Here is a 26353-nt window from a genome sequence, read left to right as displayed (position 1 = left end):
TTGATTTAGTGACTTACTGAATTGATTTTTTGTGGGTGGAAAATAATTGGGAAGAAAACAAAGCTGTGAGTTTTAATAAAGTTTAACTGAAAAAACAAATCTAAATGTTGAAAAGGTTTTTGTGTAAATAGCTGGACCAGACATACGTTTTGAAAAGTAATTGATAAAGCTTTCATCTGCATTTTCTCTCTCTCTTTTTTTTTTTTGGAGAATATTTTGTTTTAGTTATTTTAATGATTTTACCATGTCTCTGAAATTTTTCTTTCAGGAAAAAATTTGTCAAAGAAAAATGCATATAAGTGGTGGGTCAGATAGTCTATGCATGATCCACTGACTGTACTTCTGAACCAGAATTGCACTTCATTTCTTTCTGTGCACATAAAAGCATTATTTTCAGTTACAGGGAATATTACTCATTTCTTTTATTTGTGTTTACTTTAAAAGTATTTCATTAAGAAAATCTCACGATAGCATGAGCTTTACCTTTTTTGTCAGTAGCTAATAGTGAAAGGTTTAAGGCTTTTTCTTTGTTTAAGCCTGAGGAGGGAGCCAGATTCCAACAAGGAAGTAATTACATTACTGCAGGGTCTGACTGACATTTTGTACAACAACAAAGTAATGCAAAATCAACAAAAGATTCAGATTTGGATATTTTTTTATTCTCACTACTTTATCAAAAGGGTAATAATACACTTATCATCATTTGTCGTGTCTCGATTCTAGTTCATATTTATTCATTCCACCCACTATTTGAGCTTAAATATTTTAAGGCTAGGATCATATTTGTGTTAATGTACAGCCACTTCCCTAGAAAAGTCCTTCAATAAACAGTAAAGATAAAGAGAGAAAGAGGTACATGCTGGGTATTAAACTATTTCCTGGTGAGATATTAACTTATTGGAAACATATTTTAATGTTCAAGATTTTGACTCATTACCTGCCAATGAGTCTCTGAATTTGGCACTGAAGGTAGGAAATATCTCAAATTACTGCAAAAGTTGGTAAAAATATGTTTTCTCTCATTGTTGTTGGCCAAAAGTGATTTAATTATTCCTGATTGGTTTATTATGTATAATTTGTCGCTTTGTCACTACAGTAGTAATACTTCTGTCAGTTAGATGTCTTCAAGGTTGAACTTCACATCACGCATGAAATAAAATGTTGACACTTCTAGGGTTGTTAACTGATTTTTTTTAAAGAAGTGAATCATCTTAGACATCAACAGGAAGTCTGTGATAGTGTGTGACTTGTTTTCAATCAGTGCTTTGCTAAAGAAAACCGGTGATGCAGGAAGTGTCAGTGTTTGTGAACCTGTTTATCCACTTTTGCACTCATGTGGCTTCTGTTTAAAAGGCGCTCATGCCGCATTTTAACAAAAGATTATCATGTTGTGTGTACCCAGTTACCAAAGCAATAATGACCCCAAGTTTAAACTACAACATGCTTATGAAGAATCTTCAGCACTTGCAGACATGCATTTTAACAATAATAAATTAAAAAAGTAACAAATAGAAGAAAAACAGCTATAGAATGCAACCAAAGAAATTTGGGTAATGGGTTGTTACAGCAAAGTAAAGCAAGTTGCTGATTGTTGCGCATAAAATATGAAATTTTAATGCAAATGTTTTATTAATTACTTCATTATATTTTTATTTGTTTGCTTGTTTATGTAGTCTAAAGTGAGTAGTAAATTTCCATGTCTAGCTTTTTGCACACATTAAAATGGACAAGTGGTAGCTGAGCAGTTAACGTGTTGGACTGCTAAAGGTTGTGAGATTAAATCCTGTAGCTTGGTGGTAGCTTGGTGGCCCTGAACAAGGCCCTCAGCACTCAACTGCTCAGTTGTATAACTGAAATAAATGTAAGTTGCTCTGGGTAATGTGTCTGCCAAATGCCATAAATGTACACCTTACAAACTAATCCTAGAAGTGTTTAATAACTACTTTATTGCATTAAAACGTTATAACTAGAAAGATGATATATACTATGTGGCTGCAAAATTGCATCACTGACTGTAGTTTTTATACAGTTTTGCACTCTTCACATAAAGCATGACAGTATGACAAGTCCTTGTGCCATGATATACATGTCTATTATACATTATTATTATTATACAATATGTCTATTATATGGTGGGTTTAATTTTTTGTAAATACAAAATTACTGAATCACAAGGTAAATACATTTTTACACATGTGTAAAGTAACATTTTTGCACCTGTTATGGGTTCATTTTAATAAATGTAAAATAAATGACTTATTTATTTATTGAAAGTAGATTTAAAAAGTATTTGATGAGGAACCTAAATGTTCATGTTCAAGTGACTAAATCTTTACAATAATCTGATAAAGAAGAAAAAATAAACTGGAGAATAAACTGATAAAGAAGAAGAAGAGGAAAAAAGTGTCACTCACTGGAAAAGGGGCCTGAATATTAATGTCCGTGAAGTTAATAGTGACATTATGGGCAAAATGTCCCAGCTTGCGCAAGTGTGTGTGTGTGTGTGTGTGTGTGTGAAATAAAATAGACCATGTCTCTGTTTGCCTTTCACTTGGGGACATAGCCTTCAACAAAGTATTAATTCATTATTTTTAATCTTTTCATCCACAGCTTTCAAACTAGTATCTCCCTGAGTATGCTAAATGTTTGGACATTATATATGGGCCATTCGCTTGACTCTAAGCTGAATGACTTTTGTGTTTGAGTGACGCACAGCAGACTTTTGACAATGCCTCTGTGCAATGTGGCCTTTTTAAAAATTCGAAGCTTTTCAGCAAAAACAGGGGACGATATGCACACACAATGACGCTGTTGACTTCTAGCCTTTCCCCCTCAGCTATTACCAATGCTAAACTGTAAAGACAGGGGAAAGAAAGAGAGAGAGAGAGAGAGAGAGAGAGAGAGAGAGAGAGAGAGAGAGAGCGCACAGCCCTGTTTGTCTTAAGATCTTAAGAATTATATTTTTTTTTATTTATGTTTTTTTATGTTTCTGGAAACTCAATGTTATCAGTAATGTGCTTGTGAATAAAGAAATTACAAAGAAATTACACAAATTATCATAGAAATTGAAATTGAGAGAGAGAGAGAGAGAGAGAGAGAGAGAGAGTAAGAGGGGGTGAGAGAGAGAAAGAGAGAGAGAGAGAGAGAGAGAGAGAGAGAGAGAGAGAGAGTAAGAGGGGGTGAGAGAGAGAAAGAGAGAGAGAGAGAGAGAGAGATTATTTTCTATTTTTATATATAATTAATTTCTACTTTTTTTCACTCTGCTGTTTCATCACCTGTTTTCTGTCAGAGTCGCATGGTACAGTACTAGTACTAGAATTTAGACGCTCTCACTTGTGATTGGTTCATTGATCAGCCCGTGAGCCAATCAGCGTCCAGAGCATTTTTACACCGAAACGCTGTAAACAGGTAGGTGAATTTACGACGCAAGCTTAACCGAGCAAGTCACGCTGTCTCTCTAGCAGCCATCAGGTGGTTTTTCTTGTTTATTAAGTCAACTTTTTTCGTGTTTTCTGAACGTATTTTTCAAGGAGGAAGTAACTCGGCGACCTCTCCTGGGTTTACCGCCACAAGCGCGCCGGCTAAAGCACTGTGAAAGTGGAGCGGAAAGGAAAATAATACCGTAGAAATTGTTTGTTAAAATAGCATTCAGCTCCTAGGTTATGCTTTTACTCAGAGATTATATTAGGTGTGAGACACTGGAGCTGTACAGAGACTGTCTCTCTCTCTGGGACATGAGTAACTGATGTGTTTGGACCGCAGAGTGAGGATGAGCGCGCGGGGAGTGCAGGTGCTCGCGCTGTGCCTGGTGCTGCAATGGCTATGGCTGCTTTCACCTGCACGCGCACAGTCTTCGGAAAACAAACAAGGTGAGTGACTTCTATCAGAAATAAACAATATTGTAGTGTAGCTTACACTTACAATTATTATTTATATTTATTATTTATTTATTATTATTTATTTAGTGTTTTTTATTTTTTTTTATTTTCGTGTGTATGTGTGTATGTGTGCGCACGCTCGTTTGAGTAGGCTTGGCCAAGGAGCTATGATTTACTAAATCAGTGCTCGCCTCTGGCAAGTGAATAAACCAGTTGAACCTGTATTGTGATTGCGCGCGTTTCACAACTAATGACAGTCATCCAAGTTGTTTTTGTGTGTGTCGTGCTTACGAGAGCGCGTGCACATAATTTACATTTTTACAACTTGGTGGGGACAAATTAGCCTCACAAGTATAGGACTTGTTTTGATCTGATTGCTATTTTATTTTTCACAAAATCTTTAGCTTTTATTTTAAACAAGAGCCAGAAGGTTTCCTTTTATGTCTTTTTATGTCAGAGGAATGTCCTCACAAGTATAGTAAGACAAACGTGTGTGTGTGTGTCTGTGTGTGTATTATTAGAAGCAGCAAGAAAGACAAATAATTAATATGGGGGAAAATCTCCATGAATTAAATGCAGTGCAAAACTGATTTACTGCATATGTGTATTACATTTACATTTCTGGCATTTGGCAGACGCCCTTATCCAGAGTCACTTACATTTTTATTTTATACAACTGAGCAACTGAGGGTTAAGGGCCTTGCCTAGGGGCCCAGCTGTGGCAGTTTGGTGGACCTGGGATTTGAACTCACAACCACTAACCATTAACCACTAAGCTACCACATCCCCATAACATATACATTAATGATATGAAACATTCATGAAAATGGTGGATACAAAATGTTTGCTTTTCGATCTGCTTATTGAGGAAGAGACAGAAGAGGTGGAAATTGGGTGTCAGGATTTCTGCTAGAGACGTAGTGCTTGATCTTTGGCCCGTGAATAGTGTTGATTAAGCAAGGTGGAGCAGCAAAGGTACAACAACAACAACAGGTGTGTAACCCTGCTGATGTCATATGCCACAGGTGGCACCTCTGGCAGGACTGGTAGACACGCTGGAACTCCCAAAACACATCAATCAATCTGGTTAACAACTCCTAAATATTGACATGTGAAGAATATTTTGAGGTTTTCTGCTTCATTATTATTTATTATTATCATGATAGAATGCCAAACTTATTTCACATGATGATTAGGACTACAGTTGTTTTTCCCTAAATTGTGTGACTGCTAAAGAAAACAGTTAATTGTGTTTGTATATATTAAGCATAAACATTGACTGTTTGACATATACAAATGTATTATTTAGTTCAGATCTGGCCAGTTTATTAGTTAGCAATCATTAATCTAATAAACAGATAGTTCAGTGTGTGTGTGTTTTAGAATTTTCAGGAGACTCTGTCTGCATTGTCTAAAACAGTGTTTCTCAAAGTAGGATCCATGAAGCATAGTCAGGGAGTCTGTAATTCCCAACCCACTATTGTCATTATAGTTAGTACTGAGGTCTTATAGTTCTAAGTGTAGTTGACTTTTAAATTGAAAGGGTTTAATCCAACATGTGGCCTATAAATAATTTCAGCTTGGACATATTGTGTCAGTGTTAGGATAGATCAGGAATAAAAAGCTCTATGGCTCTAATAGACAGACAGAAATATCGGATATGATTAGATTGTGTTTATAAGATTTGCATGAAATAAATTTGTACTTTGGGGTCTGTGGTATTGATATGACTGTTAAAGTAGTCACTGCCTAGAAAAGGTCTGAAACTTGCAGCTCTAACATAGTCAAATTCTTGCAGAAGTTATTTTATTTTGTGCTGGAATATGGCCTGTTCAGATCTGCAAAATATACACTAGACCTAGATTATTCAGACATGGTTTTTAACAGTGTTTTGATGCAAGTTACAAAATGTTGTGCTTATTGTTTTATTTTTCTTTTATGAAGTCAAGCCACTGTCTTTCAGTAGAAGATTTGAGGATGAAATCAGCTGGTGCTCCTCTGAAGTGTTCTGAAGTGTTCTTGGTATCAAAATATGTCAGTAAGGACCTTTGATTAATGTTTTATAAGAGGCATTATGTAAGTAATTAAGACAGGGGGATCAAGGACTAGCAACAAAACTGGCAACAAAAGTGTGTATACAAATGAGATAAGATGTAAAACTGGTAAGAGCTCGATCTCTTTTGCAAGAAGTTACAGATCAAGAAATGATTTACATTAAAGAATAATCTCAATGCTGTGCAGTCTATGAAAAACGAACTTTAATGGTGCAAAACAATTGTTGTTAAGTTGTGAGGTTGTGAAGGTACAACACTTTAGGCAGAAAAAGATTCCAGATGCGTTGATAATGTTCCAGTTAAACAGGAACGTGGCCAGGTTTCCTAAGACTGGTGTTGACAGCAGAAGCTGCAGTAGCAGTAAGAGTGTTACGGATGAATAAGAGAATGAACTGACAGATGGGGCTGAGATGTCAGAAAGACATGTCATGAGAAGTTGTCTGGGGGGCATTGAGCAGATGATGAATAGGATTTAGAGCTTAGCTGAAAGAAAGAAAAAAGAGTGTTCCAGCTTCTCAAGGGCTCTTAGGAAGGGCTCTTAGCTCTTATTAGTGTGGGGAATAAAGAAATAAAGTGGGTAAAGTTAACAATGTAAAAAATTAAAAATGTAAGAAAAGCATTACATTTTACTACTGAATTTGGGAGAATCATGTTTAGCTGAATGAATTTGTTAATGGTAGTAAAAGGAGTTTTGGGCTTATGAGCAAGTCTCTTAATCAGGCTTATGTGTGTGGTCTGAACAGTAAAATCTGTCTTTTTATGTAGGTACTCAAAATTCCAGACGTTGCTTTCAGTGTACGGAGAGCTTGAGTAAACAGTCTTCTGAGAATAACTATATGCGTTCAAGCATAGACATGAACCCGGAGAACGGTTCACATGGATACACCAGGAGCCAGACTATAGCTGGTTACAGAGTTGTAGGCTGATGTGAGTGGCTCAATCCAGACAAAGAGTTTAGAGTTGTTTTAGGTAAACAATACATGTTGCCTTGTATTCAAATTGCATTACATCATGGAAATCACAAAGGCTTGCTCTTTTCCTTTAAACCTGGGTTTAGATAGAACTAAACGATCAGGAATACATTCTCACAATCCGATATCTTATAGGTACAACCATTTTATGGCTGTTTGCTGCCTGAAAATAATGTGAGCTCATAGCTGGTATTAAAGGGCATTTTTTTTAGTCATACTTAAAAAGGGTAGACTTTTGTATGCTATTAGCTGCATCTTAAAAACATTTCATTTGAAATGTTTGCATGCTTAATGCTTATCTGTTTTGAATCCCAACCCCCCCGAGACAAAGTGGTGACAGAGTGTATCATACGCAAGAATTCTTGTGTTGTTTTGTCAGAGAGGACAATAAAGACATGACTGAACTTCTGTGTTGCAGCTGTTATATAAACAGATATATTCAGATGCCAGTAGTCATTGTGAACATAGTTATGAGTCAATGCTTTGTGTGTCAGGAACTCCCACTGAATGTTAATGTCATTCCATTAATCATGTAAGGGAACACAGCACGTACTGTACAAGCCTCCTCATTTGCCTCTAGACTAAATGATTATGATGAAAAAAAAAAAGAACAGCCTTTAAACACAACCACTTTCAAGACTAACACATTCACCTGTCTTCTCGTGCTTGTTGATCTGGATTCACCTCGACAGTTGCTGTTTTCCTAATTCTGAGCATTTCCTCATCTATTTTGCATTAATTTCACAGCTACTTGGAAGAATTAGAATAATGTACTGGTGTAGAGTAAAGTGACTGTGTTTGTGTGTGTTGCTTTGAGATGAAGACAAAGAACAGAGTATGTGTGTAAAAGTAAATCAGTGCACGAATCTTTATGGTGTCATTCATCTTGATAAGTTTAGTTGAGCAGTTATAGCTGACAGATTTCACAGCACCCGCAGTGCAACTTCACATGCACACAGAACGCAGTTCAATGTAAATCCAAAATTTAAAGTCAGTTAAGATCAAATTTGGTTGAACTAAAAGAAAAGGCATGCAGTCGGATATGTGGACCTGCCTGCAGCTCTTCGGAGTGTAAAGGGTTAAATCGAATGGAGTGTGCATTTCTTCTGTCAGCAGCAAGATATGCAGTCTGAAAGAGACAGCACCAGCTATTAAAACTACGTGTACTCAAACCCAGTAACCCAGTACAACAAACTCACACACGCCCAAGCTTGAATGCATGCATGCAGACACACACACACTCACACACATGCACACAAACGCATACCTGATAAATAAGGAGTTATTTGACCACACCTATTCTTGCCCTAGGAACAGAGTGACCTGTGAACTGTGTCTCTAGAGTGCAAAACAAAGTTATCAGGTGAAGTGTCTGTGCTTGTGTGTGTTTGTGTGTGTTAATCTTTTTTGGACTGAAGCCAAGTTTCTGTTTACCGCTGTCATCATTTCTGTTTTATTCAACATGTTTGACCCATGTGCTTTTTTTCTATTATTCTTTTCTTCTTCCAGCTTGTATCTCTCTCTCTCTCTCTCTCTCTCTCTCACTCTGTCTCATGCACACTCTTTGTGTTTGGATATTTTGCTCTGTTTGTGTGTTAGTGCATGTACACCAACTGTGGACTACCAGCTGTGTATTCTTGATTGGGGAATAGAGTAGTGTTAAATAAAGAGAGAAAGGGGGAGAGAGAGAGAGAGAGAAAGAGAGAGAGAGAGAGATTAGGACTGCGCGATGTGGAGGACATTTGGGCGGGTTTCTATACTTGTTTTCGCGCTCTTTTAGAATGGATGCATTGTGTTTTTTCTCTTCAGCACACACACACACACAAACACACACACACACAGGCCTGTGTAAGAGAGACTCAGAGATAAGCTTGTCATGCATTAGTGAGCGCAATTGAGTGACCATTGTGTTTGTTTAGCCCCCACACAAAACCTATATAATTCTGTAGGTTAATAAATATAAAGATTGCAAACATGTTATTACAATGTAATAAAGAGGGCTAGTTTTGTTCTGGTTAATTCTGTGTCTATGGTTATAGTTTGCTAAATTGTATGGCAATTTTATCAGTGGACATGGTCACAAAGCATCTTTATAGAAATATATTAATTCAGAATGTACATTATAAATTTTAAATCTATACCTAATTAGCGAGCCAGAGGTAATGGCACGGAATAACTCCCTTCCGATATGAGGAAGAAACCTTGAGAGGAACCAGATTGAAAAGGAAATCCATCCCCATCATAATCCTCATCTAATTTACCAACATACATCTTCTGTATGAATATGATATATAGCTAATTTAAGTGGGATGGAATGTTTAAATTAACTGTATAAAATTCTCTTTATCCTTAACAAGGAATATTTAGGTTTTTATCAGTGCAATGAAATTTATATTTTACATTGTGATGTGGAATTTATTTAATCTAAATTTTTAACCATACTATGGTCTATTAGACAGCTTGATTTGAAGTAAATAAAGAATCTCTGCATGTGTGTATTTCTTAAAACTAGTTTATTTTCTTCCTAAAAAGACAGACACACACACTGTTAAAAAATGTTCCTGAGCTAAGTGTGTCTGAATTTGTTCACATGTCAGTGGTGAATTGTGGATTATGGGTGCTTTGTGTTTTGGGAAAAGTGAGTGAGGTTCCTTCTCATGACATGTAGCCAAGGTTAAGTCATTCATTAGCTCAGGTCATTGTACTGTGTAAGTAGTTTTTTAATCATACGGTCATAAATTGGGATCTTGGAAAGCTGCTATTTGTAAAAATCTGTAAAGCAGTAAAGCTCAAATATCAAGCCCAGCAGCACCAAATGCCTTTTTTTCTGTTAGTATCTTGTTTGATCCCCATTGAATTTCTATGAAAATGTACATTTGAATAACAAAATAGAATTGCCTAGCTCTTCAATCTCTCTCTCTCTCTCTCTCTCTCTCTCTCTTGCTCGCTCTAGCATTATCACTGTAGATGACAATGTTAATACAGTTCTGTCTCTTTCTCTCTTTTCCTCTCTTTCTCTCTGCAGTCATGTGTTCAGGCACTCAAAACATGTTGAGTGTGACAGGAAATTCAGACTTGCAGTACCAGCGGATGAAGGAGATGTACATCGGCTGCCAGATCGTCATGGGCAACCTTGAGATCACTCACATGGAACACAACCGTGATTTCTCCTTTCTGAAGGTAGGAGACATGTGTGTGTGTGTGTGTGTGTGTGAGATACAGAATTAAGAATAACATAATCTGCAGCTGTAAATGTTGCATATACTGTGCATAAATATATTGTAATGTTTGTGTCAGGCAGGAAATCTGACATGAAGCAATACAACATGTTGGCATAGTTTTGACTACCTTCTTCACAGCTTTGACTTTGATTTTAAGCAGCGATGAAAATCTTCTAGATGGATATATGTGTGTGTGTGCATGTGTGTGTGTGTGTGTTTGTGTGTGTTTGTGTGTGTGTGTGTGTGCGTGTGTGTGTATGTGTTTATGAGTATGTAGTAAAACCAGTGTTTTACTCCAAGCAATGTTGTGTCAAATGCCTGAAACCTCTGTTTGGTCAAAAGAGCTCTTTCTGCAAAATTAATGCACATTAATAACGAAAAGTAGAAATGTAATCCTAAAGCTTGTATTTTACCACCATAAACATGTAAATGGTTATTATTAATTTCATTTCTCTCTCTCTCTCTCTCTCTCTCTCTCTCTCTCTCTCTCTCTCTCTAGTCTATTCGTGAGGTTACAGGTTACGTTCTAATAGCTATAAACCAGTTCAGATACCTACCTTTGGAGCAGTTACGTGTAATCAGAGGAACATCACTGTATGAAGGACACTTCGCTCTCGCCGTCTTAATTAACTACCAGAAGGATGGAGAGTATGGGATACAAGAGTTGGGCCTTACACATTTGACAGGTACACACACAAACACACAGACTTCTATTAGTATACGTCTCCTACTTGTGCGGCTAACACGACTCCCTCCTCCTGACCCCAACCTCCAAGGATGGGATATGCGAAGAAAGAATTTCACTGTGCTGTAATGTATATGTGACAAATAAAGGCTGTTTCTGTTCTGTTTCTGTTCTCTGTCGACTTGGCGACAGGTGTGGCACTAAGCAGAGGTGCGTAAGTCAACAGACAAAGCATTTAGCCATTAAGCCATTAAGCACTAATGTGTTATAATTCTGGACAACCAGCCAGGCAGCCTCATTAGAAATTTCATTATGCAACCCTGAAAATATTTTTCATCTGAATTCTGTTATAGCTAAGAGTTGTGCTGTCATAAAGACAATTAAAGCTAAAACCTTGAATTTTTTTTTTGTACCTGGTTATATTGTGAGCAATTCCATTTAAAGACAACATTCTTTATTTTTTTGCCTGCAATTTTTATTATTACATTATTAAATGGAAGAACTTTAACCTCTCAGAAAAAAAACAGCACTAAACAGTAGTCTCTGGGCTGATATTCTCTCTAATCTCTAATATCTCTAATATTTATCTTTCACCTAAAACTTCACCTAAAACATAAATACAATTTAAGGTACGTGATTGGACAGTAATTATAGTAAATTTAAAATGAAAATAAAAATTTTAAAGCCACCCTACATGATCTTTTCTAGGTAAAAGATACATATTAAAAGTATAAAAGGTGTACACGTGATCTTTCCACTCCAGTGACAAGCAAAGGTACAGTTTAGCACTTTGTAAGCAAGGATTTTTATGTAGATTTGTGTATATGGACCCTCACAAATCTAGCTGAAGAACCCTTGTCCCTTGTCTATCCATTTTAACTGATAGAAAATACAAGTTTTTTGATAGACACAATAGATGTAAAAGTTTATACCCCTTTTAAAAAGGCAAGTTTTTATGATGTAAAAAAGTGAACCAAGAACCAAGATCATGTAAGAACTTTTTAAACATAAAAATACAACATATAAATTAAGTGAAAATAATCAGAAACTTTTATCGGGGAAACAAATAAATTGTTAAAGCATCTCTTGATTTTATTAGAATACTCAATCTTTTGCACTCAAAGTATTTATCAGCATGTCACATCTTGACTTGGCAATATTTTCCAAATCATTTTCTTGGTTACATTTTAACAGTGGTGTGTAGATTTTTATCCAGATTTGTGCGAGTTGCTATGGAGGATATAGAACTTTCTCACTTAATTGAACATTAGGTGGAAGGCAGGAAAACACCTGATATAGGACACCAGTACACCACAAGACACCATGTACAACTTAGTGTGGCCAATCCACCTACCAACCAGAAAACCCAGAAGAAATCCACATAGGTGTGGAAAGAACATGTGAAACTATAGACAAACAGTAACCTGAGCACCAGATAAAACCGGGTAGTTTGTGTTCACACATCTGTGAGACAACAACAAAACCCACTTCACCACAATGTCACCCAAAAAGGAGAGCAAAAAGAAAAAGAGCAATCAAGAAAGTGGAACAAATTTGGAGAAAGAAAAGACACTAAAGAGTATAATTTAAATAATTTATTAAATAAAGGATAAAAATAAATAAAAATGGAAAACTTGGAAAAAATTTTCCATAAAAATGGAAATTTTTATTTTGAATTTTTATATTTCTGCAAAGCTGTAAAACTTTCCGACAATGCCGATTGTTAAAATAAAATTCATTTAAATTGAATAATAAATGCTGAGTGATGAATAAGAATGAATACTGAATAAGAGCAATAGTACAAAAAAATAGAGTTTAAATAAAATGTCATATTTTAGGGTAATAGAAATAAAATTTATTTAAACGTAAATGTATTTCTCAATTTTAAAAATAGTACAAAATAGTACAATAGAAACAATGTCCATGCTTTGCTCTGAGTTGGAACCTGAATGTCTTCACATGACCAAAACACCTCTGAACCAAAGCATATATTACAGGAAATTCCAGTTTTTCTGTTTATTCTGAAATCTGAACTATAATGTAATGTGTATCTCATTTTCTGTTCTAAAGTAGGTGTGTGTTTTCAGTGCGACTGTTAACTGTCACACAGTTTCAGGGACAAGTCCATGCCTGCTCCAGTCAGGCCTAAACTGTAACTAGGAAGGATTCTTTTACATCAGTGTGGGGGTGTGTGAGTGTGGCTGCATAGGTGTATCTGGAGGAGTAGTGCATCCTGCGGGGGAGTGTGTGTGTGTGTGTGTTTTCATCTGAGTTTGCACCAAGTTTTTCAGTTCATTAATTCACACACTGCGAATAGAATACATTATTATTTTTTTCCTTCCCTTGGCACTGCATCAACTTGTCTAAAATTTCACATTTGGTCCTGCAAAAATAATCCTACTGTATTCAGAGTAAATCTTGCCATTTTCTTTTTAGTCACATGGCAACTGTATAATTATATTATTCGATGCAGACTTGCATAAGAAAATGCATTTATCTTTTTTAAAAATTGATAATTGTTAGAAAATTCCAAGTGTGTATGTAATAGGTTTTAGCTTTATGCAACACAGGATTGCACAATATTCCCATTGCTACACTTATGGACTAAAACCCCGTTAAGCTTTGGTTCCTGGGGAGCAGGTTGATGTAGTGTGTTAATTGTATGCGATGTGTATTCTAAGAAAAATGTGTCACTTGCTCGTTTTGATTATTGATAAAGATGTGTGCTCTGTTACTGAAAGCATTTGAATTGATTGCTAAAAGACCATGTTCTTCTGAGCACTGTGCTGTAAGCTTGTTGACATTCTCCCTGAACAATGACTTATCACTATTTTGAATTATGCAAAAAAAGGCAAAAGGTAAACTCATAGTGATCTTCTTACCTAGGGGTACTGTCATAGACTCACAGTGTGTTTAGTGTGTTAAACACAGGAGCACACTCCTAGCAGTTATAGTGTTTAACACATGTAGATGGACTGGATTTGTTTTTTCACATGACTGTTGTGTGTGTCTGTAGAAATTTTGGAAGGGGGTGTACAGATCATTAAGAATGAGTTCCTGAGCTACGCACCACAGATCAACTGGCTGGACATCGTAAAGGACAGTGGAGCGAAGGTCATCATTGAGGACAACGGCCCAGAACGTAAGCGGCATTTATACAGCACAAAAATGTAAAATAAGAGCAACATAAGCAAGTTAAAACTAGTATGCTATGAAAGCTAAAATGAAATTCATGTCTGCGCAAAATTTACATACTTCTGCTGTATTGCTAATTTGGTTAGGCGTTAACCATTTATCTCCTGAGGCACTCGGTTACCTATTTCAGAGTCAGAAATAATTGTGACTGCACAGATGTGCAGTTTTGCTGAAACAATGGTGTTTTGAACCTACCTTAGTACAAAATTTCTTATACCTTCTCACTCTTGAGACCCATTTCCTAGCTGATCATTTCAAAATAGTATTTTGTTCACTTCAGCTTAAAATTTCAGTTCCATTTCAGTTCCTGTTGTTTGGATGTGAACTTACTATGTCAAATAAGAACCAACAAGATCTAAATGTAAATGCTGTTCATATATGTCAGTAAACACCCACACACACACAAAAGAACTCAAGAATGCAGAAATGCACATGTCATTTCTGCTGTCAGCTCAGAATTTAATAGCAACATCAAATTGTTTATCATTATGATTTTTTAAATAAAATTTTACTGAACTGCTGATGCACATTCACTACTAAAGAAATTAAGATGGCCTGATTTGATCCTAGCAAACGTCCGAGTTACACCCCTCAGTATTGTATTTATTTATTAAGTTGCACAACTGCATCTGCATCTGTTTCATGACAGTCTTATGTTTTTGTTTTGTTTGATCATGATCATAGATGCTAAAATAGAAAAAAAAAACCAGAGGCTAACCTGTAGTATCATATTCATTTCCAGACAATGACTTTTTAAGATTCCCTCTGACAATTCTGTTTTCCTGTTTAGTTCCATGTCATGAATCTTGTGACGGACATTGCTGGGGACCAAGCAGAGATAGCTGTCAGACTTGTGAGTTTTAACATCTTTACTTACACACACACACACATTCAAAAAGCTTCTTTTTCTGTTGTCTTGTTGTCTCCTCTCCTAGTAGGAGTGTCTGTCTCTCTGTATAACGCACATTTACATTCAGCCTCTTTATCTCTCTCAGTGACTAAACTGGTATGTGCCCCTCAATGTAATGGACGCTGTTTCGGCCGAAGCCCCAGTGAATGTTGCCATATCGAGTGTGCAGGAGGCTGCACGGGGTCACAGGATACTGACTGCTTTGTAAGTGAAAGAACATTCATTAACACACTCATCATTTTTATAATTATGGTATTGAAACAACAGTAAACCTGCTTTAAGGTGGCTTATTAAAAAACTGCTTTTCGAATCAATCAGGAGAGATAACTACATTGTTTTCAATGCAGCTACACACCTCACCTGGCTAATGAATAGCAAATAATCCTAGTAAAAAACTGACTCAAGTAGAATGTTTATGAATCACCACTGAAAAATATTTTTGTGTATGTATGTGTGCAGGCCTGCAGGAATTTCAATGACAGTGGCTCCTGCGTGCCTCAGTGTCCTCAGGGCGTAATATACAATAAAGTGACATTTAAACTGGAGCCGAACCCAAATGAGAAATATCAGTATGGTTCTGTCTGTATAGCCCAGTGTCCCCGTAAGTACTGCTCTTCATTTGATCATTACAGCTACCTAAGTAGTAAACCTTTTTAAAAGAAACCTTTTTATTGTACAAATATTTATTTAATCTATGAGTATTTATACATTTGTCAAGTATGATGATGTCTGTGCCACTAAATATGTGCAATCACCAATTAATTACCATAATCAATTGATAAATCGTTTGTAATATTAGTTAATAAAAAGGTATAAGCAAAACAAATACTAAATTCAGTTTGATTGTCGAACATTTGTTATCATTTCATTATGAAACGCAGCTAATCAGCTGATAAATAAAAAAGAGAAATTATTTATTCATAATATGATAAACAGTATTATTAGTAGTAGTTGTAGTAGAAGTAGTCGGGGATCAGTAAAAGGTAAAAATATGATAATATAAAGGTACCTGTTCTGTCTTTCTTGAACTTTTTTAGCTAACTTTGTGGTAGACGGAAGTTCATGTGTTAGCAGCTGCCCTCCAGATAAAATGGAGGTGGACAAGAAAGGAGTAAAAAGGTGTGAACCATGTGGTGGCCTTTGTCCAAAAGGTAGCATATCAACACAGATACATACACGAACACATACACACACACACACACTCACACAGGCATTCACACATACCCACACCCACCAACAGCAAACAGTGAGCCTATTCATGACACAGAGACAGCATAATGCAATCTCACAGGCTTTCAAGTTCATGAACTCATATATAAGTTCATGCTCTCAATTCAGTTCAATCCTATGAGCTTTCTCTCTCTCTTTCTCTCTCTAGTGTGTGAAGGTACTGGCTCAGGTGCCAGGCAGACAGTGGACTCTAAGAACATTGACAGTTTCATAAACTGTACTAAAATTCAAGGCAGCCTCCATTTCCTTGTTACAGGCATTAATGGGTGAGTGGTGCAAAAGCAGACCAACTTCAGAAGAACAGTCATTATTTTAATTGCACAAACATAAATGCCATTTGCTGAGAATGCAGGCATGTGTGTCTATAACCTGCGGTCTATGATTCACAGTGATTCATATAACAACATCTCAGCTCTTGACCCCAAGAAGCTCAAAATCTTCAACACTGTTAGAGAAATCACAGGTTTGTCTGTTTAAGTGTGTGCATTTGTCTGATAGGTTCATGCATTTTATGTTCTGTTGCTAGTCTACAATACATGACACTTATTTGTTTGCTTGCCAGATTTTCTGAGTATTCAGTCATGGCCTAAAGAGATGGAGGATCTGTCAGTGTTCTCCAATCTGACAACGATACAAGGACGAAATCTCTACAAGTAAGATATGGCCTTTATGTGTTGTAGCACGCATATGTTTTCAATATAAGCAATGTAATGAACTTTTTTTAATAAATGCTTTTCAAATGCAATGCATTAATGTCAGTGCAAGTCATTCCGGAAATAATCTGCATCATTATCATGACATGATTTGATTTTTCTTATAGTGCTGGCCTATTTGTGAAGTAATTACAGTACGGTATTTTAAAAACTGTGTTGGATGTCCTAAATGAACCCTGTCTACATCTCTCCTTCTTCTTCATCTCTCTCTACACTACTCTACTACACTATTTGTCCCTTCTTCCCATGTCAGAGGAGTGAGGACTAAGAGGTAGGATTCCTTGACCTGACTAACTTACTTCACCTCTTTCCTAACCAAGCAGAAACTTGTGTGTTTCCATGGGTGACCAAATGGCTGGATTATATTCTTTTTCTCACTATCTATTCCCTGTTTTGATTATAGTGCATGGTTTCACCTGGTTATTTCACTTCATTCATTGGATTTAGGTGCATGTTTGATTGCAGCAGAAACTTTTCAGTTTGATCAACTTCAATATGAATGCTGTTTTCGTTTTACGTACAATCTTGTTGTAAGGTGAATGGTGCATTTCCATCTTCTATATCTCACTGCTGCACTCATGCTGGTTTCAGGCTTCTTTTTGGTGATGGTCGCATCCAGTGCTGGGTGCTGGACAACCAATGGGTCTTTATCTATAATTTTGAATCAAAAAGCCCAGTAAAAACAATACTCTCCTGTAAATAATTTTGTTTCTATCAGTAGGGGCTACGCTCTGCTGGTGATGAGAATTCCTACACTGAAATCATTGGGTCTGCACTCTTTGAAGAGGATCAATGATGGTGGCATCTGTATCGCACAGAACCAAAAGCTGTGCTATCACCACACTGTCAACTGGACGCGCCTGTTTGGCCCACGTGCCCAGCGCCAGCAGAAAGCTCTTGACATCAGAGAAAACCAGTCTCAAGATGAATGTAGTAAGTTTGTCTGCAGGTATCCACTTTAATAGATCCAAGGCTAGACAACACATTATTAGGACTTCTGCTGGAGCTTATTTTAACCAGCAGTGTTCACAATGACACATTCCCCAAAATAACAAAAAACTAATCATTCTCAGCATTTCATTTAGATAAGACAAAATCCATCAATTGTTCGTCTATAATATAACAGGAAAACTCTACCACATACTTCAAAAGTGTGAAAAGTTATCAGACAGTGATGTTAGTGTCTGTCTTTGTGTGTGTGTGTTAAACAGTCAGTGAGGGCCATGTGTGTGATCCACTCTGTTCGTCCAGTGGCTGTTGGGGTCCAGGGTCAGACCAGTGTCTATCTTGTAAGAACTACAGCAGAGGAGGAACCTGTGTGCCAGCCTGCAACTTCTTGCAAGGGTTAGTCCTTTGTGTTTTGATTGAAAACATCCAAAAGAAGTGACATCTAAAAAAATGCACACAAGAACCTAATTCTAATCTAAATTTAAAGTTACTGAAGTTAAAGACATAGTTTAAGGTTATAGCTATGTGTAGCTGGGCTGTGCAACATATGGAGTCATATGCATTTCTCATGACAGGGCAAAGAGGGAGTTTGCCGGATCAAATGGAGAATGTATGCCGTGTCACTCTGAGTGCGCAGTGCAGGAGAACAAACAGACCTGCAGTGGACAGGTACTGTGATAACAATACTTATTCTTGTTTTCTTTCATTCACACTGCACTGTAAAAATATAAAAAACATTTACACCCTGTTCAGTATGTTTTGTTGGACTCTGTTTTTTGTTGATTAATAGGAATTTTAAACTTAGCATGAAGTTAAATGTAAACTGTATATTAATTGTTCCATACACTTACATTGTTACTAATTTATATGAGCATATTGGTACATGTTAAAAGTAATATCTCTCGTTCTCTGTGTTGTACTCTAGGGGGCAGATCAGTGTGAAGTGTGTGCGAGTCTGCAAGATGGGCCACATTGTGTTTCCTCATGCCCACAGGGAGTTATGGGAGAAAAACGTGTTGTCGTTTATAAATTCCATGACACTCAAAGCAAATGCCAGCCCTGTCATGCCAACTGCACCCGCGGGTGAGATCATAGTTGGAATTATACTGAGATATTGGGGTGTGTATCACAGATACGTGTTTTTGTGTTTACACTTCATGTGCCTCTTCTTTGCTGACACTGACTTCAGAGGCTTGCTTTCTTGTAATTTTCCCTTAGTGTGATTATGATTCATGGCGGATGTCACATAGGTGCTACGTGTGATTCATGCTGTATTGTCTTTTTGCTCAGCCCCTAATTGCTGCCAGACCTGCAGCCATATACTGTCATAATTAAACCACGTACAGATATACAGATAAAAAGGGCAGACTTACTTCAATACAGTAGTAATTTTTATTTCTGTGGACTTTAGGTGCACTGGACCGAGTCTGAGAGACTGTATGGAATCCCCCAAGAGAGCATCGTCTGGGTGTGTGTCTCCCTCTGCTGGTCAAATACACCAACGTATTATGTTTTTGTTTTGTACATTCAATTAGAATGAATAATCTTTGACTGATGTGAGTGTGTGTGTATGTCTGTGTATACACAGGTTGCCAGTGACTGCAATTGTGTTGGGGGCTATAGCCTGTGTGCTGGTGGGATTCTTTGTGTTTGTGATGGCTGCTCTATACCGGCGCAGTCTGGCCATCCGACGCAAGCGTGCCATGAGGAGATATCTTGAGAGTGGAGAGGTTTGTATATGTTCTGGTTAACATTCGCCTAAGAGATAAAGACATGTCGTGGAAGTTTGCTTCTGAGAGCTTGTAGAAACCTTTTCATCTCTCATGAAATTGCACAAGACACTTTTTCACTTAGTTTTCAGAAACTGTGAACGTAAGAACTTTAGGGACATTTTTACCACTGTAATTTTAGCTCCTGAACTATAATTTGTAACCCATATATGTCCTGTGCCAGACTTCACAGTGTGATTAAGTTTTATAACCCATGTTTAAATTAAGCAAAACAGCATGACTGGTAAAACAACAATGCTGACTCAAAAATATTGAGTAAATTTTGTACACATTTCTAGGGACACCTTTGTAATGAGTTTGGTATGACTACATTTGGTCAAAATGTGTTAAAACCAAAAGGTACCCACAGAATAAACAATAAAAAACTTTTTTGATCTCAGCCATTGTTTTGCTGTACTGTGGTTGTATGCTAAATTAGCAGATCCATTGTGATGTTTGCTTGACATTGTCTGTTTGACTTGCTTTTTTACATTTACATACATAAGCAGAGTTATGTGCTCATGGGGTTAAATGTTTGTCTCTTTCATTTCTGTAGAGTTTTGAGCCTTTGGATCCGGGGGAGAAAGGGACAAAAGTTCACACTCGTATTCTGAGACCATCTGAACTACGAAAGATCAAACTTCTGGGTACAGGAGTGTTTGGTACAGTCCACAAGGTATTTACAGCAAAATCTGTCTAATAAATCTGTTTATCTTTAAACAGTAATATCACACAGCCCGTTTATTTAACACATATTTCTCTCTCCTCCTCAGGGTGTGTGGATTCCAGAAGGAGACACAGTTAAGATTCCTGTGGCCATAAAGACTATTCAGGATCGTACTGGTCGACAGACTTTCCAGGAAGTTACAGATGTAAGATACACACAAACACGCGCACATACACGCTCACTTGCACATGCAGTCCCTTCTGAAAGTATTGGAATGGCAATCTTTTGTTTTTGCTCAAAACATGAATATGAGACAGTAGATCAGAATTCCAGCTTTGATTTCCTGATATTTGTATGTAGATGTGTTTAACAACTTAGAACATGTCACAAGTCTTCTGTGTTTCAAAAGAATTAGAATTCTTTCACAGGGGACTGTGTATTGTGATGTATCCAGTCATAATCATCTAGCTACATACAGATAGACACTTCTGATGCTTAGAAATCAGGCAGTCAGTCAGCCATTTCTTGTGTCTTGTAGCACATGTTGGCAATGGGCAGTTTGGACCACCCCTACATTGTGCGGCTCCTAGGCATCTGTCCAGGTTCCTCTTTGGAGCTGGTCACTCAGTACATGCCACAGGGGTCCTTACTGGAACATATCAGGCAGAGGAAAGACAATCTCAACCCACAGAGGCTGCTCAACTGGTGTGTGCAGATCGCAAAGGTGAGCTGTCTGTGTGTTTGCATTGTATGTATTTAATCTATGTACAGAAGTACTGTTTAATGAGTAAAGAATAAAATTTGCTGTTATAAGAAATTACATCACATAAATCACTTTCCTAGAACGGCATAAAGTGGTTTATGACTCTTTCACCACAGCAGATCAACAGTGTATAACTGAAACAGCAACATATGCACTTTATCGCTTTATTTATAGTAGAATTCTATGTTGTCGAACTGTTAGATTGATTGTTTAAACAGTTCATAGTTCTGAATGTCTACTCTTGGTTTGATGTCTGAGTTTCACCTGTTTCAGACCGCATTTGTTGTTACAAAAATGTTATCTCTTAGGCTATAGCATAAACAGTCATTTCCTCCCCAGCCTTCCATTTTTCTCTTTAGAAGTGAATAAGCAAACAAACAACAACAATAAAACACTGTCCTATTACAGAGAATCCAGAAAAATTTCTATGTACTGAACACTCTTTTGTGCCAGAACACGTGCTAATCAGTAATCTACTGATTTATTTCTTAAATAACGTGTTTTTCATTTCTATTATTTTATTGTTTTTACTATTATTTATTTTAGGTCCAACTAAATAAATATATTACATGTGATTTAAAATACAGCCAGCATTATTGCCAGGAGCTGTTATAAGGGGCTGTTTCTCATCTGCTTCTTCTCTGTCTCAGGGAATGTATTATCTTGAAGAGCAGAAGATCGTCCATAGGAACCTAGCTGCCCGGAACATCCTTCTCAAGAGTGACTTTGTGGTGCAAATTGCCGACTATGGCATTGCAGACCTGTTTTATCCAGACACCAAGAAATGTTTCTATGAAATGAAGGTGAACCAGACACCAATCAAGTGGATGGCCCTTGAGAGTATTTTATTCCGCAGATATACGCATCAGAGTGATGTGTGGAGCTATGGTGAGTGTAAATGTGTGTGTGTGTGTGTTCAAGAGAGACATTCAGAAAGCAAGTCTGATGTGTGTTTAATGCACCATTTATTGGCATCTTCCCCCCTGTGTAGGTGTAACTGTCTGGGAGATGATGTCATATGGGGCAGAGCCTTATGCTGCAATGAAACCACAGGAAGTTCCAGATTTGCTGCAGAAGGGCGAGCGTCTGTCTCAACCCCAGATCTGCACAATTGAGGTCTATATGGTTATGGTCAAATGTAAGTCCCCTCAATCTCTTCATACTTGGGATTATAAGAGACAGGAGTACATGAAGTTATATTTTAGATGTAACAACATTGCTACATAGAGTCACAATAAATATATTTTTAATGGATGGACACCTTAAAAACTCTTTTTAACATAATGCCAATATGACATTCAAGATAATGCCAAATTGTTTTAACTGAATTGTGTGTCCACAGTTTCAGGAGGGCTTGTGTTGAAATGGAGCATATAGTATATACAACTGTATAGTATATAAAACTGTAAACACAGTTGCAGTGACTTTAATAAAAAGCAGCTCCAGTGAATTAAATGAAAATGTAACAGAATAGTACTTGAAACTGTATTATCTTTTATTAATGTTATTAAATTTTAAACTGCTTTATCCTTTAACTACTGTATTGATGGGTTTACCTGTAAGTTATGAATGAGAAACCAAAGGAAATAGTGTGAGGATGCTTAAAATGCCTTATTTTTAGTGGTAGTGATAAACTATTAACACAGCTGTTGTAATTGTCTTAATGCATAACATCTTGCCACACCTCTACACAAGTGTTTTCTGAACACCATAAAATTGTTTTTATTTAGTATTTATAGATCAGACAGGGATATTACCATTAATTACAAAATGTTTTTGTCTAGAGCTTTAGTTTCTCACGCTAATGTTGATTTAGAATGAAACATCACTGTAAAACCTGTTTGCTTCTCCTGGCAGGTTGGATGATTGACGAGAATGTTCGACCAAGTTTCAAAGAGTTAGCCAGTGAGTTCAGCCGAATGGCTCGAGACCCACCCCGGTACCTTGTCATCAAAGTAAGGCATCAGAGTAGTCTAACATAACACTTTTAAATGCCTAGAGCATGAGATCATTCATTTTAATGTGTACACATATGCAACTATAGTAATTATAGCAAGCTTACTACATTTTCAATTCTAATTCGATAGGGAGAGTGCACTGCTCCTGACCCTGCCTCTGATGAGGCACACCATCGTGGTACTCAAGTGGACATTCTTGGTGTGGGGCTGGAGGACCAAGAGGATGAGGCACTGGAAGACGGCATGGCCACACCTCCTGTATACCTCACACCATCAAGAAGCCTCTCTAGATTGCGTGTGGATACTAACAGGGTGAGAAACCCATTTGCTAAATATAAAAAAGCTAAATTAAACAGCCAGCAAGTTGGAAGATTGAAGTGACTTACTCTGACCTGAGTGAGGTTTCAGTACATGCAAGTTACTGTGATCTAAATTTGCTTCTGTCCTTTATTATTTAATAATATTACCATATTTTTGTTTTATGCAGGCCAGTCTCACCTTAGCTGGTTACCTGCCAATGACCCCAAATGTAGAGGGCTCTATGCAGGTATGTCTCATTGTGGAATAGTGTCTGCTATGAATGAAACAAATGCCTTCTTTGGATGCTTATGTGAGTGTCAATGAGAGACAATGTTTTTTGTTTTGCTGTAGACTGTGTGGCCGCCACGCTCACGCCTCAACTCTGCCCGCACTATTTCTGAGGGTTCTGAAGGACATGGCACCCTGGTAGAACTAGAGATGAATGAAGATATACTGTTGTCTAGCAGCCTAAGAGGTGTGCAACGTCGGGAAGACAGTGCATATATATCTCAGAGAGACAGCGTATCAGGCCCTCCAGACACACCCATTCCTGACACGCCGTCTCCATGTAGTGAGGAGGAGGAAGACCAAAATGGATATGTATTGCCAGGACTAAGCGACAATTCAGACAGAGGTGTGTGAGAATAATAGTGTGATATATTGTGTTTTTGTATCTCTTTATATATTTCGATGATTCAGTAATCACAGTTACAGGTATACAGTCATAATAATAATGCCTAACAACATCTCCCATCCTTTTCTCTTTAGACACGATGTGTTCTGTGCCTTCCCGTGTGACATTATCTAATGGGAGGTTATCTATGGGTCATTCACATGAACTTTTAGAGGAGCATGACAGTGGTGAGGAAGAATATGAGTACATGAACAATCAAAACCTCCCACTCAGACACACAAAAGGCCGGAGCCAAAACTGCTGTCAGTTAACAAGCCATAATTTCAGCATACATAAACCTCCAGCTGCCAATCACAGGTTATCCTTGGAAGGCACAGAGAGCAGTGGAGGCCTGTCACAGTACTCCTTGGATGAAAGAAGTCGTAGTAATGCCGACCTTCCATCCAGCGAAGCAGAGTATGCAGAGGCCGACCTGGACCAGGATCTTCAGTATGAATATATGGACATTCATAGTGGCCCAGGGGTCACAGCACCAAACAATAATCCCAAAGTGGACCTCCTAAGACAAGGAAGCCATATTTCTTCCAAGAAATCTAATGGGAAAGAGGATTGTGAAGAGGAAGAGTATCAGTATACAAACTGCCAACCAAGGTTGAGGCGCTCACTTATGGTTCACGGCTTGTTGGAGGGAGAAGGAGAGATGTATGAATATGAAGAAATGGACTCTCAGGTTGCAGGGGGAAACTCTGGAGCTGAATACCAGAACCTACAGGAAAAATCAGAAGAAGAGGATACCCAGGGACAGCACAGTCATGGAGTCAGGCCATACGTTAAAGTGCACACAGGAATGAGAAAGGGCAAGGATGGGACAGACCGGTGTTTTGACAATCCTGACTACTGGCACAGCCGATTGTTTTCTAAAGCAAATGCAGTGCGTACCTAAGATGGGAGAGTGTCATTAAAATTATAAAAGAATATCTTAGTAAAATTAGAAAGAAACACATTAGTAAATATAGAATAAAGAAAGAATTATAAAATATACATTTTGTATTATTCTAAAATGTAGAATAAATAAAAAATAAAAATGATCAGCAATACCTTTGATAAAAGTAGCAATCTGTAAAGCACTAGTCATGTCTTTGAACAAAACAACTTGACAATTGTCCATGTATAGCAGCATATGACAAAAGCTCTGAGTTTACTATCACATACACTAGAAAGTTTGGGATCACTTAAAAATCTTATTTTTTCCCAAGGAAACACACTCGAAATTAGTCTGAATAGAAAATATAGCAAAAGAACAAGACATGCTGACATGTCAGAGTCAGAAATTTGATGGAAATGATGAATGTTTTCATCAAAGTTTGCCTTCATCATAAAAAAAAAAAAGCTATTAAGCCTGGGCATTCTAGTTGTCAATTTTTCAAGGTAATCTGATGAGATTTCACCCCATGCTTCCTGGAGCATCTCCCACAAGATGGATTGGCTGATGGAGTCTTCCTCCGTAGCTGAAATCAAGCTGAAATATGCAAGTGATCCCAAACTTTTCAGCGGTAGTGTATACCTATACTTTTTAATTAGTTTTTTTTTTTTTTTGCTGAAACATAGCAAAGAACTGCAGTACCAGGTATTGAACTTTTACAGCATGTACACTGATCACTGCAGACAAACATAATGAACCTCAGTTGATATTAAACAGCCACTGGACCTCAGGATGCAGATCTCTTCCAGTGATGAATGCTTGTATTACTTCTGTATATTCTGTGATTTTGTTTATGATTCAGTATGTCTGTTACAGGTGTTTGTTTGTTTTGTTTTGTTTTTTTAAGTCAAATTCATCAAGGCCGCTTGCATTGCATCACATGACAAAATTAACAGTGAGTCAGGGATGAATGCTTTTTACTATACTAATATTGTACATGGTGTAAATGCAAAAGAACATCTCATATATATATATATATATATATATATATATATATATATATATATATATATATATATATATATATATATATACATGATGTACCTACCTATATATTATATAGTCATACCATTATGTAGCCATTTTACTTAACAGTATCTACAGCATTGCTTCAAGCACTTAAAGAACCAGGTACAAAGATGTTTTCCATGTTTTCCATGTTTTGAAATGTTTCATATATGATTTGCGACAATATGGAAGAAAGAAAGATTTTAGGGTATGCTAGAAATGGCCAGTCGTAAAGCTTGACTGTTTTGTATGTCTCACCAGAACAAATTCATTTCTTTGTTTTGTTTCTGTAATGATGCTTTTATAATACACTATGTATTGTTGTGATGTCATTTTATACATCAATAAATCTGTTTTTACCTCATATCTGAAATAAATGTTATATTGCTATTAGTTGTGCTTATTTACAAGTCATTTTATATTAATGTTGTTTATTGTGAATTCAATCTTATTTTATAATATTTATA

The 26353-nt window shown here is 37.0% G+C and overlaps 1 protein-coding gene across 6 annotated transcripts; it reads left to right on the top strand.

The window, feature by feature from the left end:
• The first annotated feature begins 3391 nt into the window (after positions 1–3391).
• On the top strand, positions 3392–26279 carry erbb3a (erb-b2 receptor tyrosine kinase 3a). 6 transcript variants are annotated; one of them, XM_058403198.1, is made up of 28 exons: positions 3392–3869; positions 9929–10083; positions 10624–10810; positions 13826–13951; positions 14795–14857; positions 15000–15118; positions 15374–15515; positions 15952–16065; positions 16293–16410; positions 16534–16607; positions 16707–16797; positions 17111–17128; positions 17579–17790; positions 18069–18201; positions 18381–18474; positions 18731–18888; positions 19217–19273; positions 19394–19535; positions 20131–20250; positions 20348–20446; positions 20780–20965; positions 21655–21892; positions 21996–22142; positions 22862–22959; positions 23092–23274; positions 23450–23509; positions 23614–23896; positions 24031–26279. In XM_058403198.1, the coding sequence occupies exons 1-28, from the start codon at positions 3746–3748 to the stop codon at positions 24837–24839; spliced, it is 4350 nt and encodes a 1449-aa protein (XP_058259181.1). In that variant the 5' UTR covers positions 3392–3745; the 3' UTR covers positions 24840–26279. The 6 variants fall into 6 exon arrangements, with proteins under 6 accessions (XP_058259181.1, XP_058259179.1, XP_058259178.1 ...); XM_058403196.1 differs by having other exon boundaries at positions 3393–3869; positions 17576–17790; XM_058403195.1 differs by lacking the exon at positions 3392–3869 and adding an exon at positions 5841–5916.
• The last annotated feature ends 74 nt before the right edge of the window (positions 26280–26353 follow it).

Source organism: Hemibagrus wyckioides, linkage group LG11 (genome assembly GCF_019097595.1).
Source record: "Hemibagrus wyckioides isolate EC202008001 linkage group LG11, SWU_Hwy_1.0, whole genome shotgun sequence".
Lineage (NCBI taxonomy): Eukaryota > Metazoa > Chordata > Actinopteri > Siluriformes > Bagridae > Hemibagrus > Hemibagrus wyckioides.
The sequence above is the reverse complement of the archived record's forward strand: the minus strand, read 5'-3'. Positions and strand labels throughout refer to the sequence as shown.

Excerpts from the sequence above, each read along its gene's own strand:
- erbb3a (XM_058403196.1), top strand. The coding sequence starts at position 3,746 with ATGTGTTTGGACCGCAGAGTGAGGATGAGCGCGCGGGGAGTGCAGGTG. Across the intron at positions 20,447-20,779 it reads CTTTCCAGGAAGTTACAGAT|CACATGTTGGCAATGGGCAG; the intron begins GTAAGATACACA and ends TGTGTCTTGTAG. Across the intron at positions 23,510-23,613 it reads ATGTAGAGGGCTCTATGCAG|ACTGTGTGGCCGCCACGCTC; the intron begins GTATGTCTCATT and ends GTTTTGCTGTAG.